The sequence below is a fragment of the Tenrec ecaudatus genome, chromosome 9 (assembly GCF_050624435.1).
Source record: "Tenrec ecaudatus isolate mTenEca1 chromosome 9, mTenEca1.hap1, whole genome shotgun sequence".
Taxonomy (NCBI): domain Eukaryota; kingdom Metazoa; phylum Chordata; class Mammalia; order Afrosoricida; family Tenrecidae; genus Tenrec; species Tenrec ecaudatus.
The window spans coordinates 126668895-126688194 of record NC_134538.1 but is presented as its reverse complement, the minus strand read 5'-3'; the positions used below and the strand labels follow the sequence as shown (position 1 = coordinate 126688194).

The window sequence follows — 19300 nt, the reverse complement described above, 5'->3', positions numbered from 1 at the left end:
GAGACTTTTTAAGGCCAATAGATGGCAAGGGCAAGAATAGAAAAGTTATTTAAATACATGGCATTGACTTAGATACTGATTCATCAATGCTCCTGTTATGGTCTCTGTAATGCCATTTATTACAAAACTTAATATAGTGGGCACTTTACCTATCTATTTCTTCATCAGACTATAAGCTATTTTAAATGTATGTCTTCCCAGGACTTGACCAAGTGCCTGGTACATAGTGTTCTCAGTAAATGTGTTGAGGGAAATACTTATTGAGTGAAAATGTATTTGGGAATTAGGATGTAGGAGCCAAGAGCATTCGGACCTCTGCTTCCTGCCAGCTGACCAGGAAGAGTGAAGGAAGAAGCTTCCAGACAGGTGAAAGTGTAGGATGCAGGACTGCGTTGTCAAAGGAAATGAGCGAAAGAAAGCAAATGTCTGCTAGAGGAGGTGTAGATGAGGGTCGAGGGAGCAGAGTTAATTCTAAGGTCACGGAGCACATGGTGATGCCGGCTCTCGGTACAGACATGAAGGGCAGTTGTCGGTCATGTAAGACCCAATAGTTTGGCTACTAAATGAGCAGTGATAGAAATTATTGAACATCAGGATGGGTACAGAGGGAAGTGTTTAGTACGCTGAATTTAGATTGTGAAGACTATTGCTTTTTTAAAAAAAACAAACCTTCAGAATCCTAATATAAGTATTTGTGTGATTACGGAACTTTCACACACACGTAGATATAGTTATACATGAGTGTAGGTGTGGGTGTGTACTCTATGTATATTCATAATCTGTGTTTCTTAGAACCTCTACTCTTATTGGTGACTTAATGCTAGTTTTGCAGTGGGAGTGTTAATAATATAAATCTGTATACTTCAGCACCGACTCGACACCTGTTAGTTTGTTGTTTTGATATATATCTCACAGTGAACTTTGTGGTACATGACAGCGGTGGGTTGAAATGGAAAAATGCTGACTTCATGGAGTAGGTCTCTGCCGACTTGCCTCTTACTAAACAAAGGCATAATCCATGATATTAATAGGAATTTATTATATTTTTCTTTTAGGTTCAAATGGCAGATTTGATATAGTAGGCTCTAGCATACATGACATTCAAAACTAGGACTTATGTTTAAACTGAAGTATTTTTGTAGTTTCGAATAAAGGTTACATTAATTAGTTTAAGTCATGTAAACATTGGCCTCCGCTTCTCTGAGACCAGAAGCACTAGATGGTACCCAACCACCATGACCAGCTACTCTGGAAGGTCCTGGTGGAGGAAGAGAGAAATGTGAAACAAAACTCAAACTCAAAACAAGACCAGGCTTACTGGTAGAGACAGACTGTTGGTATTCCCAGACTGTAGCCCTTCGTCACCCTTGATGTCTGAACATGAACTTACACCTATGGCTAAATTTTACCCAAACAAGAGTCAAGAAACAATAATTTAGGAGGTACTAACACCTTAGAATAATCAACCATTTGAGACCAAAAGGGTAGCCACTTGCCCAAGGATCAAGTTCCAAAGGGTTAGGAAAGGAAGAGGAGTGGAAACTGGAAACACAGTGAAGAAATGGACTAAGCCATATGACATTGTGAAGATTGCAATCAAGGACATAAAACAAAATGTTGTTGAGTGAAAAATAATTTGCTCTGTAAACTTTCACCCAATTCACAATAAAAAATGAAAGCCATTAAGGTATATGCTTCATTATGAAATTTATTTACAAATATATTTATATATTATAAAACAAATTATTTTCTTTTTGTTAATATAAACTTATAATTCAAGCGTTACATTTTAAAAGTTATTTATATCCTGATTCAATAGAATTTGGTTTTATATAATTTGAGTTTTGTTTTTATTTGTTTTTTTAATAAATATTGTTCCCACAGCCCAGAAAAGGCTTTAAAAGACTCACTACAACCCTATGAAGGCGCTTATCTATCAAAATCCTTATCTCGGCTCTTCGATCCCATCAACTTGGTTTTCCCCCCCAGTGGTCGTAATCCTCCCTCCTCTGATGAGCTGGATGGCATCATTAAAACGATGGCAAGGTATGCCCTTTGTTTCAGTATGACCTTTTTATATCTAATGGCATGTCATGCGATGCTTGCCACAATTTTTAATCAAGGATGGTAGCCGTACATTTCTAATTCATCCTGAGTTATTCAAGTAATTAGCTCTGCAATTAAATCAAGAGTTTTTCCAGTGACTGAGTGCCCATGTAGTAAGTACTTGAGATTCCAATTAATAAAACCATTTAAATAGTCTAAAAATAGTTTCTTATAATTAGTCTGTATTTTACCAAAGATACATAATAATCCTGATTTTTCTACACTAATAAATCCCTAATGTTACACAAGCAAAAAGGCAAAAATGAAAATACTTTTATGAATCAAGAAATGAAAACATAGAGGTGAATGTTTTGTAACTGAAACCCAGAAATGCTTCAGAGCAAAAACAGGTTCGGATTCTGATTTGTCTACTCACACGTGCACTTTCAGCTTTTCTGAGTGAAGGTAACAGTACCTGAAACTCAGAAGTATCCTAGCAGAGGTACCACCTGAATGCTTGCAGAAAATGTCATTTTCCTGTTGTCTTTAGTTGTTTACAGTTAACAGTGCCCAGGTGAATTTTCAGTCAAAACTCCCTCAGTTTCTGTCACATCTAACAAGGTCTTATAATAGTCGGTAGATGAACATTGTGTGGAGGGAAAACAGTATAGGACTAAGGAATATAATTGTTTAGATTCTTTTAGACTACAAGTCGGCAAATATATTCCTGAAGCACAAGAAGTTCAAATAATAAGCCACAGATAGAATATTTATAACCCGATCTTCAACTACATTCCACATCTGTATGAGATTTAAATTGTCTAACAACGTGACCCTAAATTTATCCAGAATTCCTTAACTTGCCAAAATCTGACTCTTAATTTTTTAATTCTAATTTCTCTGTTATCCCATTGGTATGACGATGTTGAAAATAACTCTGCGTTCAACTTGATTTCTTTTCCTTATTTTTTGTGAATCTTGAGGGTGCTGAAAAGGCATGCTACCCCAGGAGTAGATCAGATTAGAATTGGTGATTAATAAAACCGCCTCGCAGGGCTGCATGAAAGAGCATGTGTGCACGCACAGTATGCACTGGGGTTGTTTTGAACTTGTTCACCTTTTCCTAGAAGAGAACCTGGTGCAGGCCAACATTTATTCTGCTACGTTGGAGACAAACATTACTTTTCTTACTTTGCCACTTACTTTTCTTACTTTGCCACTTCATTTAATTTCTAACTCCAGAAATTCTTTTGGTAATATTTGTTAAATATTTGTTAAATATTTTCCTGGCAGTCTGATCAACACTGCCCCATAGGGTTTCCAACTCTGTAGATCTTTACAGAAGTAGACGCCCGCCATCTTTCTCCACGGAGCAGCTGGTGGGTACAATCACTTAACCATAGCGCTACCAGGGCTCCTGAGCCAATGCTAGCATTTAAAATAATCATGATAAGGAAATAGCTCCCATAAGAATCCAGGCTCATTTCTATTTTGAATTGTATTTTAAAAGCTACTCTAGATAATAGCATGAAATGGCAACATTTGTACAGAACCCAAGTATCTTTATGTATCATGTGTAATTTATATTTTTAGCCCATGTCCCTCCAAGGTCGTCATTTTCATTCAAGAGCTGTCATTTCCTTGCAGATGTCTGTGGAATGCAGTGCTTCTAATTGCACTTATCAGTATTAGAAAGAGTGCTACTTAAAAATTCTGTACACAATTTACTCTCCTAATCACAGCCTAACCCACACATGGTGTGCTTTCATTAATGAGAAACTGGTCATTAACAAGACCATCTCAAAAGCACATTTTCCTTATGCTGAATTTAGGGGGAAGGAAACAATGCTACCAATTCTTGGAAGCAATGAATGAAATCTATAAACAGAACGGTCATGCTGCTTGCCTATTGGGTATATATACTGCTCCTTTCTTTGTTGATGAATGGCTAAGAATTCAAATCTGTTTTTGTTTTCTCCAGTGAACTGAACATAGCTGCTGTGGATGTTAGCCTCACGTTAGCAGTGTCCAAAAACGTGGCAAAGACTGTCCAGTTATACGGTGTCAAGTCTGAGCACCTTGTAAGTGGTTCCCTTATCGGGAAGTGTTCATGCTATGTATTAAAAGTTATTGTACATGCAATACCAGGCTAACTATAAATATTGAATTGAATTGACTAAATACTCACTGCCATTTCCACTCTAGTGAAAGTTGAAGCTATCTGATAGAATTTAAACCAGAAAAACTATTGACATAATATATTTATGTAAAATGACACTCTGACCTACTGTTGATAAATTTTCAGAATGCAGGCAGGTTCTGTTGACCTCCCCCCCCCCCCAAATACATGTGCCAATTTATGGACTAATTATATATTTTTCAAATGTAGTTATCTATGATTGATCGAAGTTGTTCTCATGTTACAAGGTTCCTTCTGTGTGACCAGAGACTCCAGTATCATTCATGCACTGCTGCCTAGTGTGAAATAGACTTGAGGCAAAAGAAAATGACTGGAGGAAGTGAAGTGTGTAAAGTTGAAATGGAAAAATGATGTGTCACTTTCTAAATGTTGCAACCCTGGAACTCATGTATAGAGACTTAACCCTAAAATTAGTTTATTTGAAACAGCTGCCTGCATGCAAATATAGACAGACATATGGATATGCAGTTTTATCTATCTATCTATACATACACGCATATATATATATATATATAAAACTGAGTCATGCCCCTAATTTTAGGCATCAATATTTTAAAAGCAAGCACACATATTTAACTAGTATGTATAGGTGTGTGTGTGTGTGTGTGTGTGTGTATAAACAGAATTCCAAGCAAAGGAAAATTAAATTTCAAAATCTTCTTAACTGGCATTGATGTATTTATTTTAGAGAGTGCTTCAAAATTTGGATACCTCTGGGTGCTAGTCTGGGTAGACTAGAGAAACAAATTCATAGACCTCATATGTGTATAGGGAAGAGCTTTATACGAAGAGTAATTGTGCATTAAGGAAACATCCTAGCTCAGTCCAGATCAAGTCCGTAAGTCTGATATTAGCCCATATGTCAAATACCAGTCTGTAAATTCATCTTCAGACACACTAAACACATGAAATGATGCCAAGTGCAGGAAGATCACAGGCCAGTGGGTGGAAAGTCATGTGGATCCAGTGGCAGTGGAAACATCTTAGCGCCGGAGTGGGTCTCCACGTGGCTTCTCCAGGTCCAGGGTTCTGACTGCCATCAGCATAGCTCCATGTGGCTTGTCAACAGGAATGTCTCGCATGGAGTGAGTGTCCCACCTCTAGCGAGCTCCAAATGAGGTCATCAAGGTGTGACCTGATTGACAGGCTAAACTCACCCCCTTCACTCTTAATAGTCTCAAGTTGACAACAGATTATGTTGTCACATTCTACTCTCTTCATAGGAGTATTGAAGTGCATTTTCAGTTTATCCTTAGCCTCTCTGCTCCCAATTGAATTACCACAACAAATAAAAGAGTTTTGCTATGGCTATATTCAAGTAGTTTCATATGGTCCTGGAATAATTTTTAGGATAACTTAGGAATAAATTGTGGGAGAAGTATTAGGCATCCTATTCCTGTAAACAGTTACATCCTTGGAAACCCACAGGGACAGTTCTACCCTGTCCTTTGAGTCAGAATCAACTAAATGGCAGCAAGTTTGATTTTCAATTTGTAACAAATTAAACTAAATACAGTTGAATAAATGTGATCCTTGGTCAAATAGTTATTTCATGAGTTTTCCTGCCTTCAATTCCAAAGGATGGGACAGATTTTGTTTGCTAGTATGGTGGTATCATGTATCTATTCAGTTATTCTTGTTATGTTGACTAATCATATAGAAGTATTTTGAAAATTTTCTATTTATTGAAAACTGATCATATGGGGATCAAAGAAACCATAATTAAAGGGTTAATTTGTCTCTCAAACTTTGTTTCTTTAGAATAGTCACTACTTAAAGAATTGTTCATGGCTTTAGTTAAAATTCAGTATTTTATCCAGTGTTTTGTGTGAGAAAGACAGGGCTTTCTACTCCCATGAAGAGTTACAATTTCAGAACCTACAGATGTGGTTCCACCCTGTCCTATCGGGTCCCCTGGAATCAGCATCATTTGTTGGTAGTGATTTGACAGTTTAGTGTAACTACTGAAAATGTCAAGGAAAAAAATTTCTTATGAAATGACCCCACCTGACAGTGACATTATGAGGAAGCACTACCAAAGGGATAGAAAATATTTTGTTTTTATTCAAGGGAGTGGAGGGCATATGGTAGTGGTAACATGTGACTTCAATTAAAATATGATCGCAAAGACTTTGACAAAATTAAAACATAGCAACATACATAATTGTTGTGTTTTGTGACCCTGTCTTACTCAGGCCAACCTAGATTAGGAGCCTGGGTAACAAAGGGGTTAAGTGCTTCCAATTGAAAAGTTGGCCATTTGAATCCACAGGCGCTCAGTGGGAGCAAGAGGTTGCCTGCTTGTGTACAGGTGAACAGAGTTGGAAACCCTCTCTGTGTTGCTGCGTCACCGAGTCAGAATGGACTCAGCGACATGGGTGTTTTTGTTTCATACTGGTGCAGAAGATCAACAGAATGTCATTGATATAGGAAAACAATTATGTATGTTTTTGATAAGTTTTTTCCAAAAAGTAACTTTACTTTTCAACTCTTGTTTTAGTATTTAAAGAAAGCATAAGCATTAAATAAGGTTACAAAGATGATTTTATATTTATTCTTAAAATGTATTATTGACAAACTACCCTAAATAACATTTTACTGTTTGTGTTGATATCTTTAATGAACTGTTTCTGCCAGTATTATATATTTTTTTAATTTGACATGTTTGTTCCTTTGCTCTTTGTATATTCCTATCCTTTCAGAATAGTTTCACTGAAAGCATTTAGAGAAAAAATATCTAAATATCAAGATATGTGAAAGAAAGGTGTGAAATTGATTTTTTAAAATCATTTTATTGGGGTCTCATCCAACTCTTATCACAATGCATACATACATCAATTGTGTAAAGCGCATTTGTTTATTCGTTGCCCTCATCATTCTGAAAACATTTCCTCTCCACTTAAGCCCTGGGCATCAGCTCCTCATTTGTACCCCTTCCTTCCCACTCCCCATTCTCTCATTAACCCTTGATAATTTATAAATTATTATTATTATACTGTCTGACTTCTCCCTTCACCCACTTTTCTGTTGTCAATCCCCCAGGTAGGAGGTTATATGTAGATCCCTGTAATCGGTTCCCCCTTTCCACCCCACCCTCCCTCCACCCTCCGGGTATCGCCACTCTCATCACTGGTCCTGAAGGGATCATCCATCCTGGAGTCCCTGTGTTTCCAGTTCCTGTGTTTCCAGTGTACATCCTCTGGTCTAGCTAGATTTGTAAGGAAGAATTGGGATCATGATAGTGGGAGGGGAGGAAGCATTTAGGAACTAGAGGAAAGTTGTAAGTTTCATCGTTGCTACACTGCATCCTGAATGGCTCGTCTCCTCCCCGCCACCCCTCTGTAAGGGAATGTCCAGTTGCCTACAGATCAGCTTTGGGTCTCCACTCCACATTCTCCCTCATTCACAGTGATAAGATTTTTGTTCTAATGATGCCTGATATCTGATCGTGAAATTCATTTTTAAAGTGGAATAGCTGTTCCATCTGTAAACAGAAACCCCTTGCAATTTGGTATAAGTAAAGCTATACCTGAAGATTTTTTTATAGATGAAAAAAGCAACTCTCAAATCTGAGAAGTGACAGAAGCCAGATCATTATGGGATTCAGTAGTTTAAGTAGCAGTATCAAAGAAAGCTAGAATTTTAAAGACAGGCTCCTTTTAAAATGGCCAACTTAAATGATGAATCCTAAACTATAAAATAAGCAGTTTTCCTAAATCGTAATTTAGGAGTTTCTTGGCTTCCAGAACATGTTTAGTATACTTTGTTGTAAGTTGAATTAACATCAAGAAAAACGGCTTGTACAAAGAAGTTTCAGATTGAGATGCTCTGTGACCCATCTTTATGGCATAGAAATTCCCTCTGTGTGTTTAGATAAATTCTTCCACATGCTTTAGAAAATTATAGGAGTAGATAACTTATTTTTAACTTCATTATTTAATTTCTAAGGTGGAGTAGAGTATAAAATAAGTAAATTTTATGACACATAAACAAATAGGAAACTTTGTGTTATTACATATGTTTGTTTCTTTGTTTTGTGAATCTTTTCTGTTACCAAAGATTAATGTCATATAATCCCAAACATCTATAAGGACTAAGTGTGTGTGTGTGTGTGAATCTTAAGTTAATCAAAATTCATATTTAAAGAGTAGGATTGGACCACAATAATTACAAACATTTTTATACCCAAAGGCAGTAAGTTTGGTTTTAGTTTATAGTAAGTCAAAGATTGTACCAAGCCATTTATATATGTATTATCTCACTAATTTTACAATTAGTTATACATGGAAACATTAATATAAAATATAATTGTGATGATGATTATACAGCTATTCTTGATTTGATTGAACTATTTCACTATATGATATGCAGATTATATGCTAATAGAGCTGTTGACAAAAACTGTGAAAATTGAGTCTGATAAAGGTTAGGTGGCATTCCCAATTCCCCGAAAACAAATGTACTACCATTGAGTTGGTTCATAGTGACTCTCTAGGACAGCTAGAATGGTCCTTCCAGGCAAGAATGGCTAGACTTTGTCTTGCGTACTTTGGGCATGTTGTCAGGAAATATCAGTCCCTGGAGAAGGACATCATGTTTGGTAAAGTACAGGGGTGACAAAAAAAGGAAGTCCCTCAACATGATATATTGGCACAGTGGCTGTATCAATGGGCTCAAACATAACACCAATTCTGAAAGGATGGCACAGGACCAGGCACTGTTTCATTCTGTTATTTGTAGAGTCGCTGTGAACCAGAACCGATTTGATGCTACCTTACAACAACATTTAGCAAAAGCCATGATGATGCAATAGCTAAGCACTTGGCTGCCATGTAAAATATCTTCAAGGTGCTCCATAGGAATAGATTCACGGCATGGAAAATCTCTGGGAAGGGTTGCTAAGAGTCCAGATTTACTCCATAGCAGTGAGTTTGCCTTTTTTAGCTTAATGCTTTGTTTATTAAGCTGGCTGGCCTCAATAGATAGATGATTTGATTTAGTAGTTTAATTTAGAACTTACAGGGGTTCGCCATTGAATTCTCACCTGAGTTCTAAGCACTCGAGTTGACGTCCTCTGACACAAAGAGGCTTCAGAAGTTGTGGGGAAATCCCTTATCTTTAATTCCATTTTCCACCTGCTTTTTGGAGCCCCCTCCTATGTATGTAATATAGAATATGGCTTGTGAATAGCAGCTCATTAATGTATGTTAGTGAAAATGATGGCTCGTGGGTTTTAGATTTATTTCATTATTTTTTTCCTGTCACTTTGTGTCTTGGCAATGATTTTGAATTTATAATTTAGTAATTAGAATTTTGTGCTAAAAAAACAAGGCATATATGTCACAATAATTTATAACTAGCCATCATATTCTACTATGTCCTATAGGGTCTCTTTGAGTCAGAATCAGCTCAATAACAGTGGGTTATATTTGTTATTAGTTATACACAGTTATGGAATATGGTCTTTAGAAGAAAGTATTATAACTCTTGATACGAAAATTTGAATCATTCTTCCCTTGTCCTCTATATACTTAAAGGAAATGAATATATTATTCCTTGAGGGAATTTTTGTGGATCCTTTTGTTATCTTTACAAGTTCATAGACACTTTGTGACATAATAATTACAGGCAAATTTAAGTGTAAGTATTACTTTCAAAAGGTGAATTATTAGAGCATTTTCAATAATAACTATTGACGTATGGTTTCTGGTAATGGTACCTAGAATCTAAGAGTAAATGTCAAATGTTGTGAACTGTGAGAAAGTGGATTGGCATTTAATTAGGTTGGCAACCATTTGAAACAATAATAAGAATGACATTTAAGAGGAGGTTTCAACTTCAGTGTAGGTCAGTAGCTGTGGATGAGGTCAGCAATTTTAGATGACACTAGGCTTTGTGTGTGTTTTTTTAAGCTTTGTAAATATACACTTTCTTTGTAAAATTTCATAAGTAATTTGGAGACTTGACATTCCTATAATTGAGTAAAACTTGCATGTGTGATATTTAAGTGGAGATATATAGATGGGCATGAGCTCATTTTTAGAAAATAAAGGATTATTTAATTGAAATGTAAATGTCATCTACATAAATACCCCTATATAATAACATGTTATATATATCAATAATCTATATTGTTAACATACAAATAAATACAAATAAATAAAAGGTAAAACAATACAAATAAATAAAAGGTAAAAATGAAAACACATGGAAGGGTTTTTGTGCATTGTACAAACAGCTGCGCTGCATCAGTGGAGTGTCTTGGACCGAATGAACTCTGCTGCAATACAAAGACGCCGATCCCTTTGCGTTTCGGATCCTCTTAATCCTTTGGAGAGCCTTCTCCAGGCTTTGTGACTTGCTTTCCAGAGCTTGATTTTCTGGTAGTCCTTTTTCCATAGAGTTTGTGTGTTGGGCTACGATCAGTTCAGTCACGAGTCAAAGGCACCATCCAATCTGTGGGAGAAAGACAGGCCATCTGGGACCCCACAGAGCAGTTCTACCCTGTCCTGTTGCGTCGCTGAGTCGGCATCACTTCATGGCTGTGTGTTTGGTTTTGTTCCGGTTCAGTGGAGGCCCTGGGTGTTGTAGAGAGTTAAGTACTTCACTAATAACTAATAACTGAAAACTTTGCAGTTCTAGTGCATATGAAGGAACCGAGAAAAAAGACTGCTGTCTCCTGTAGACTCCAGCCACTGGAGTCCCTTTGGGATACAGTTCTCCTCTGAAACAAATGAGGTCTCTCTGACATAATCAACTTGTTGGCAGCGTAGATTCTTTGCTTTTGTTTTTTGGTGCTAGGTAAGTAGTACATGAGACTGTCAGACTTAGCTAAGATTTGGGAGGCTATTTTGAAGGTAGAACAAAATCAATTCATGATTAGTCTGATTAGAAATATTATCAGAAGAAAGTTGGAGACTTAGTCCTTGTTGAAAGTCTGAATCAATTTTCTTTGCCACAAGAATGCTGCCTAGCCTTAGTGGCATGAAGTAAAAATTTCTGTTTATGTCTTTTGGTCCAGGTGGGGGCCAGCTAGCTAGTGCTGCTGATTGTGGCCGAGTTTGCCCAAATACCTGGCTGTCTGTTGGCGATCTGCTGATCTAAATGGGCCTTAAGCACAGACTCTGCTCTGTGTTGGGTATTGCTAATCCCTCAGTTCAGTAGCCGGGACATGATCTCATGAGAATGACAACGCTGAGGGAAGTATCTCTAGTAGTCTGTGTGGACAAAGCAGTCTGCCCACAGTGCAAAGTTAGGGTCAAGGATGTGGACCTGGAGTAGTAGTAGTAGTAGTAGTTGTTGTTGCTATTGTTAGGTGCCAGACTGTGATTCTGATTCGTAGCAACCTTGTAATAACCCAGTGTACACTAGAATGGAAGACTGCATGGTCCTGCGACATCCTCCCCCCCGTCCCCCCGTGGGCTCCAGCTCATTGTTGCCGCCACCACTGTGTAAATCCATCATGTAAGCCTTCCTCTTTTTCTCTGAGCCTTCACCGAGTAGATAGGCAGAGATGGGTGAGAGCTTGAAGTGAATTGGCCATCTATCACACAGCTAAATGGAGGACATGAAAACAGCTGGGGGAAAAGAACCCCGAAGTGTTGTTTTTCACTCCCAAAGGCCTAATCTCGAGCTGAATCGTAACAGTGTGCACGTGTTTGTTCGGGTTTTATGGAACTGGCCTACTGGCCTCAAAGCCAAAGAAGAGAGAAACTCAGTGTAATCGTGACTAATTATTTTAACTAATGTCAGCATTACTTTAAACAGGACTCTGTCTGTATGACTTCATAGGGTACTGGCGTGATAGAGGTTGAGCCCTTCCTTATTGCCGTCTTTAATCTTTATTGTACACACAGGTTTCATTATTAGAAGCATGAAACAATGTTCTTCTACTATTTCCTCCTGATCTCTCATTAAAAAATACAGACTTAAAAATTTCAGAGTGTGGATTTCTTCTTTCTCTGAGTAGAAAAGATACTTCACATCTGCTGCATAGGGAACGGCGGGTAGTCATAGTGGTTAGAGCCTTGGCAAGAACTTGGCTGTTGGGTTCGGTCCCATAATTCTAAGCAGAAGAGTTGATATGCTGGGCCGTTTCCAGTGGTGCACGTTAAAGGTTTGCTCTGAATGACCCGTTCCATCTGAACGACACCTGAGTGTTCTGTCCCGGCTGCTCTGCTACAGCTACTCAAGCACATTTGTAGAAAGAGCTTCCACTCTGATCCCTTTTCCAAGATGTAGGAATGTAATTGAATCCCTTTCCATTAGCTTACACAGGACACTGTTTGAAAGACTGTGTCTGAGATGGAAGGCTGAGATGGCCAGTCAAGGTGAGCCTGCAGTGTGGCCAGAGCACCTTCCTCGCAGACATACAAATACACTGGCGATATAAAGAAAACCTGTAGTACCGCCCACGACTTCCTCCTATAGCTATCAGCCGAGTGGAATCAGGACCAACTCACACGTAGGAATTGCTCTGTCACCCTCTAAGTGACAAGAGCTCCTGAGCCACCAGCATTAGATGCTGTTCTGAACTGGAAAACTGTTGATAGTGGTGGGACGGGGGATGTGGATGAAGAGGCATATCTCAAACCTCTAGATAGCAAGGGAAGAAAAAAGGCACAAATAATTCCTTTTGGACATAAACTGTACTTCATTCTATTTGCACCTTCTAAGCTACTGCTTGTCTTTGATTATCCTTTGTAATATCAGGTCCATGGTGCATATTCAGGCAGCTTTTACTCAACACATGATCATGCTCTGCGTGCTGTATGCATGAGCATGTGTGCATGAACTTTTCATGTAATTTTGTCATTTTTACCCATGATATGTGCATGCACATTATGTATATGGACATTTTATTTGAAAAAAAAGTCTAATTTACACACATTCCTACATCTTATAAACAGGACTGAGTACAATGTGTATACATGGTAATAATATAATTCTAATTAAATACTGTATGTGGAATAATTCTATTTATATTGGAGAAGTCAGTTTAGAGGAGGAATGGAGGAAATGTGGCTGAGTTGAGTCCACAGAGAGGGTTTTCGGAGTGCTCAAACTCAAAAACTCACTGCCATCGAGTGGATTCCAAATCCTTCTGACCCTTGCAGGTTTCCAAGACTTTAAGTCTCTGGGAGTGGAAAGCCAACCTCGTCTTTCCCCCTTGGAGCCACTAGTGGTTTCAAACTGCTGTGATTAGCAGCCCAATACCGAGCCCACTCCACCATCAGTGCTCGTTTCAGAGTGCTAGCAGTGTTTAATTTTTACCTAGTATTGTCCCTAGTTATCTTGACTTGTGATAATTCATTTATGCGTACATTGAAGCGTCATAGACTTTTCTATTTGATTTTATATTCCATTTAGAGTTATTTTGGAATACTGTATGGGGGTGCAGTACATAGATATGTGCTAGCTATATAGGCAATAATCATTCAATTTGTGACTCAAGGAAATGTGGAGATTTTTATGTCTTAGAAGATAACAGGGAAGTGTCTAAAACTTAAATTAATCTTGGAGAAAACAGCAGATCAGGTTGCAATGAGGAAATACTTTTCCCTCTTTCCTTAGTTCATCAACAGGCATCTCTTCTCCAGTATTAAGCTTTTCCCAATCAAACTTAGCCAAACTATATACAATGTGCTCAAGTTTGGGAAGTGTGGGAAAGTAAAGGGAGGCATGTCTGTAGATGAAAGATTTCTTGCTTTTCTTGGGTCCAGGTTTCTATTTTTCACTTTTGTTCATTCGAAACATATGTGAACGCTATCTTTGGCAAGAACCTAATTTAGTTAAGAAAGAAATTTTCTAACTACAATCACTGGAAGAGTCTTCAGAGACTGACAATAATGACCAAGTAGGCTGAGCTCTGAGGAACTGAGGTTCCTACTTCCGCCTCTTGCATCCATAGAAAATGTAACCTCGGGAAATACGCAAAGTTGTTTAGGAGCCTGGTTACAAATTACTGAGGAAAACACGTGTCCTGGTACAGAGTTTTATGTATTGATTTGGAAAGATCTCTGCCTGTGGAAAGACTGCATGTAACAGCTCTGTACAGTGATGAAAAGCATTCAGCTCTTAGCCAAAAGGTCAGCAGTTCGAGTTTTGGGGGTTCCCACTCATAGATCTAGGAATAGGTTCTGGGCTTGCACGAAATCCTAACTCCAATTTAAGAACAATTAGTTCTTACATCATGGCCTTGCTCGATACACGCGCTCAGGAAGGGAACACAGAAGATATAGGGGTGCTATAGCAAAAAGTAGTGAAATGTCAGATAAAATAGCATCTGAGAATTAGCCAGGATTTGCGAGGGAGAGGGTAGCGGGGAGGGAAGGGAAAAAATGAGCTGATGCCAAGGGCTCAAGTGGAAAGCAAATGTTTTGAGAATGATGAGGGCAACAAATGTACAAATGTGCTTAACACAATGGATGTATGTGTGGATTGTGATAAGAGTTGTATGAGCCCCCAATAAAATGATTTTTAAAAAAAATAGTGTCTGGGATTTTAAAGGCTTGTTTCCAAACAAGCAGTCATGTAAGTGAGATGTCAACTAAGTCCCCATGGAAGAAGCACACCCACATCAGTGACTGAAGGATTGTAAATCGTATCATCCAAAGTAGAAGGAGGGAATAGCATCAGAGGCTGCATGGTGAGAATCTGGTTTGCAGAAAGCTATGGATGACAGTGGGAGCCCAAGACACATTTCTGAGATGTACACAGGAAGTAAGCCTTTGGTGATTTCCCTCTGTCCATAACGCAAGGATGGGAAGAAACTGATTACCAATCAGAGTGCATTGGAGAGATCACTGTAAAAGACAAAAATGATGAAACTGCTTTGAATGGTTAAAAGTAAAACCTTGTCAGTTGATGCCTCCCCCTACCCCACCCTCACCCCATGCATGTTAGGCCTGATCTGGTTTTCAATTCTGTGTTGTTAAGTTTTTTTTGTTACATATTGGGATTCATCTTAGATATGTTTTGTCATTGGGGCGACCCTCTTGAATTTTTGTTATATGTTTTTCTGTAAGGACAGCAAGCAGAATAAGGATTTCTGGGGGCACAGTGGGTTGTGTAAAAGGGAGCTGGTGTCAAGGAGTTCAGGAAGGAAAAGCATGTTTGGAAACTGATTGTAGTAGCAACTACCCAATACTGCTTGATGGCATTGAACTATGGAATGATATGATATCTGTATTCACTCTAAATCAAATGGTTTTAGAATAAATTCGATTTAAGAATTATAAATTTATTTTACTAGAATTATAAAACTATAGTTTACTCTCATTTAATTCAGTATGAATTTTAACAGTTTAATTTTTATTTCTGAAAGGATGGGTATAGAATATGCAACTTCCAAAAAAATTAGTGGGAAATGGAGTAAAGAAGAAAGCTATCAGTCCCGTAAAAGGGAGACAGAAAAAATAAAAAAGAAGGCCCCTCCAAACGTATACGATAAGCAAAGTCCATAGTCCGATGATGAAAAAGTCTAGCAAATTGAACACTGCATACACAATAAATATAAGCTGAGTGAACGTCCAGTGATGCTTCTCTATTTGAACAGCCAACAACCACATTCAACTTGTTAGACCACCCCTAAGATACAGGACATCGACATGATGAAAGTAAAGGAATTTAAAAATACATTTTAAGAAGACAGCTGATATATCTATATTAACCTCAGACAAATTAGGGCAGAGGCCATTCTTAGGGTCTAGAAGGGACAATGAATAAAGGAACAATTTACTACAAAGACATAAAAATTATGGTAAATCTTACAACTCTGTCTCAAAGTAACAAATCAAAATGGATAGAATTATATAGAGAAAAGGACAAATCCGCCACAGACATGAGAGATCTCCGTGAAGGGGATAAGTAAAGCCACATTGGAAGGACACTCTAGATTGCTCCTTTAGGCGGTTTCTCCGTAGTTGTCGTTGCTGGCAGGTAAGCTGATAAACAGCTGCTGACGATGCATAGAGTGTATATATGTCATCACACACACATCTGATTTGAGTTATGTCCTAACTTACTTTATTCAGAGAAGCATTGTAGATTGATTAGTGTTCATTTCACATTGTTCTGTTTTCTAAACCTATGAAATGATAACACTTTTCTCCTCTCATTTATATTCTGTATGCTTGCATTGAAATCCTTAGATTTATGAGTAGATTCACCAAACAAAGGACCTATCCTGTAATCTTTGACAATTTTGACCTCTCCTAAGAGTAATGGGAATAATAGATGAATAGAGAGCACTACTGGGTTTTCCATAATACCTGGAAAGTCACATACTGTTCTATAATTTGTAACTAATCCATGATGCATTTTCTTGCTCTTTTTATACCTTCTTCTGAGTCACCAACTTTATCATTCCTCCAAAGTCATTTTCAGTGGATATTCCTAACCTCCCTGGCGGTAACCCAGAGCCACACTCAGATTACACTGCAGAGAAGTCCCTTAACTGCTCCCCCTCCAGCGGTGTCCTCCGCTGTGATCATAGAGCAGTCTGACTTACTCCTTCCCTTCCTTCTCTGAGTGCAGTGTCGCTGCAGGGGGGCTGAACTGGGCGAGACATTCAAAACTGCACGTCTAAAAGAGACACACACACACAAACAGTGATGCCGTGTAACCGGTGAGGATTACATTGTATCAAAGCAAATCACTTCAGATTGGTCCCTAGATCAGTTTCTAGTGCCCAGCCTGCCCTTTTACTGTCATTTGGAAAAAGATTTGCCTGGAAATTTTTTTGTCCATGTCACTTTAGCATAAAAGGAGTTTTAATCCAGATAAATGACAGCGACAGTAACTTAGAATTACTCGCAGAATTGAGCTTTAGCGGTTCATGGGGAAATTCATCATCCGACACTGACACTGATCAGGTAAGTGACAACAGTGACTATTCTGCACCTGAGCTCAGCGATGTGCGCATTTGGTGCTCTATTGTCTGCTGTACGGATCAGGCAGCCCCCCCAAGATTCCTGTTTACTGGAGTACCTGTTATGAAAGTAGATGTTGACCACAACAACACTTTGGCATACCTACAATTATTTCTGACCGATGAGGTCATTGAAAAAATTGTTACGGAGACAAACCGGTACAAAGAGCAACAATCCGCTACTCTGCTTCATAAATTTTCAAGAAGCAGAAAGTGGGAACCAGTGACCAAAGATGACATTTGGAAATTTCTGGGCCCAATAATACTTCAGGGAGTGGTGGGGAAACCCCTATGGAAATGGTATCGGACCACCAATAAATTACTTGCAACTCCATTTTTTGGCTCCGTCATGTCAGAATATAGATTTTCCCTTGTTATGAAATTTTTTCACTTCACAAATAATGAAGAATTTGATGAAACTACTCATCCTGCGCCAAAACTAAAGAAAATTTGGGAAGTATCTCAAGTGATTGTAAAGAATTTCCAGCAGACCTATGTGCCATCGATTACAAACGAGGCAGTAGGTCCCCTTGCTAATTCTATTTTTTTTAACATTTTATTAGGGGCTCATACAACTCTTAACCACAATCCATACATATACATACATCAATTGTATAAAGCACATCTGTACATTTTTTGCCCTAATCATTTTCAAAGCATTTGCTCTCCACTAAAGCCCTTTGCATCAGGTCTTCTTTTTTTTCTCCCCCTCCCTCCCCCCCCTTGCTACTTCTGCTCTGGAGTTTTAATTATTGCAATTAGACTAGGAAAAAAAAAGAAAATCCATAAATATCTGAATGGAGATAGTTGTCGTCTCTCTTTTTTTATAAGGGTTTTATTGGCACTTCATCCACAAGTCATATAACTTGATAGTTCAATCATATCAAGAAGTGTACAATCATTACCACAACCAACTGTAGAACATTTTCTTCTTACTCGTACTCATTGTTATTCTTGTAATTATTTTTAATGAAAATATTAAAAACATTGAGGAATCGATTTAACAAAAGCATGCTAGACCTCTACCCTGAAATCTCAATACATGGCTGAGAAATAGAAGGAGAGAAAGATCTTGGACTGGAAGATTCAATGTTGTTATGACATCATGTCTCCTCAAAATGATTTATAGACTCAAGAGAATTCCAATCAGAATCCCAGCAGACTTCATTGTTTCTCTTTCTAAAACTTATATTTGGATAGGCAGACAACCTAAGAGAGCTGAACGAATCTTAAAAGAAAAAAACAGTTATAAGGTCTGGACAGCCTGACTTGTAGACTGCAGTGACTACAAAATGGTAGTCACACGGTCAAGATCACACTAGACAGAATAGTGTAGTGTTAACTGAAGAAACACAAAACCCAGTGCCATTACGTCAATTCTGATTCATAGTGACTCTACAGCACAGAGTAGAAGCACCTCTGTGGGTTTCTGAGGCTGTAAATCTCTATGGAAGCAAAAGGCCCCATATTTCCCCCCCAGAACTGCTGGTGGAGCCCACTGCTGACCTTGCAGGGAGCAGTGTCATGCATAATCCACTACGCCAGTTGAGAACTAGATCAACATAACTCGATATTCACGTGGGAAGCAGCAAACCTTGATAATTACCCCATGCCCTATATAAAATCCAGTTTGAGACATGGCTGATTCTAGATAATGTCTATGGAAAATGTGTCAACACAAATTTATGAAACTGGTAACTATGAATTTGTAAGAGATTACGCCTATTCTTAAAGGACCATTGGTAGTACAGTGGGGTAAGTGTTGGGCTGGTAACTGCAAAGTCAGTGGTTCAGCCCATCAACTGCTCTGTGGTAGTTATATAATCTGATGTCAATTTGAGGATTAAGAGTGTAGGTGGGGTCTAGCCTGTCAATCAGGTTATAGCCAGTGAAGCCTCTGTGTGGGCATGGCCTTCTCCTGAGGATTCTCCTATATTTCCTTCTGGGATGAGGGAGACTCTCCACACTCCCTGTGAGACATCCATGTGGAAAAGACACATGGAGAGAAGCTGATGGAGCCAGACTTTTGGAGCCGGAGAAGCCACATGGAGACCCCTGCCAGCACTGAGCTGCTTATACTGCCACGGGATCCACAAGATTTCCCATCCACTGGCCTGTGATCT

At 38.4% G+C, this 19300-nt stretch overlaps 1 protein-coding gene across 1 annotated transcript in view; it reads left to right on the top strand.

The window, feature by feature from the left end:
- COG5 (component of oligomeric golgi complex 5) overlaps positions 1–19300 on the top strand; it is a 291974-nt gene that overhangs the window by 218192 nt on the left and 54482 nt on the right. The window contains exons 13-14 of the mRNA XM_075558542.1: positions 1885–2046; positions 4028–4127. Coding sequence (XP_075414657.1) covers positions 1885–2046; positions 4028–4127 — 262 coding nt within the window. The remainder of the gene's footprint in view (positions 1–1884; positions 2047–4027; positions 4128–19300) is intronic.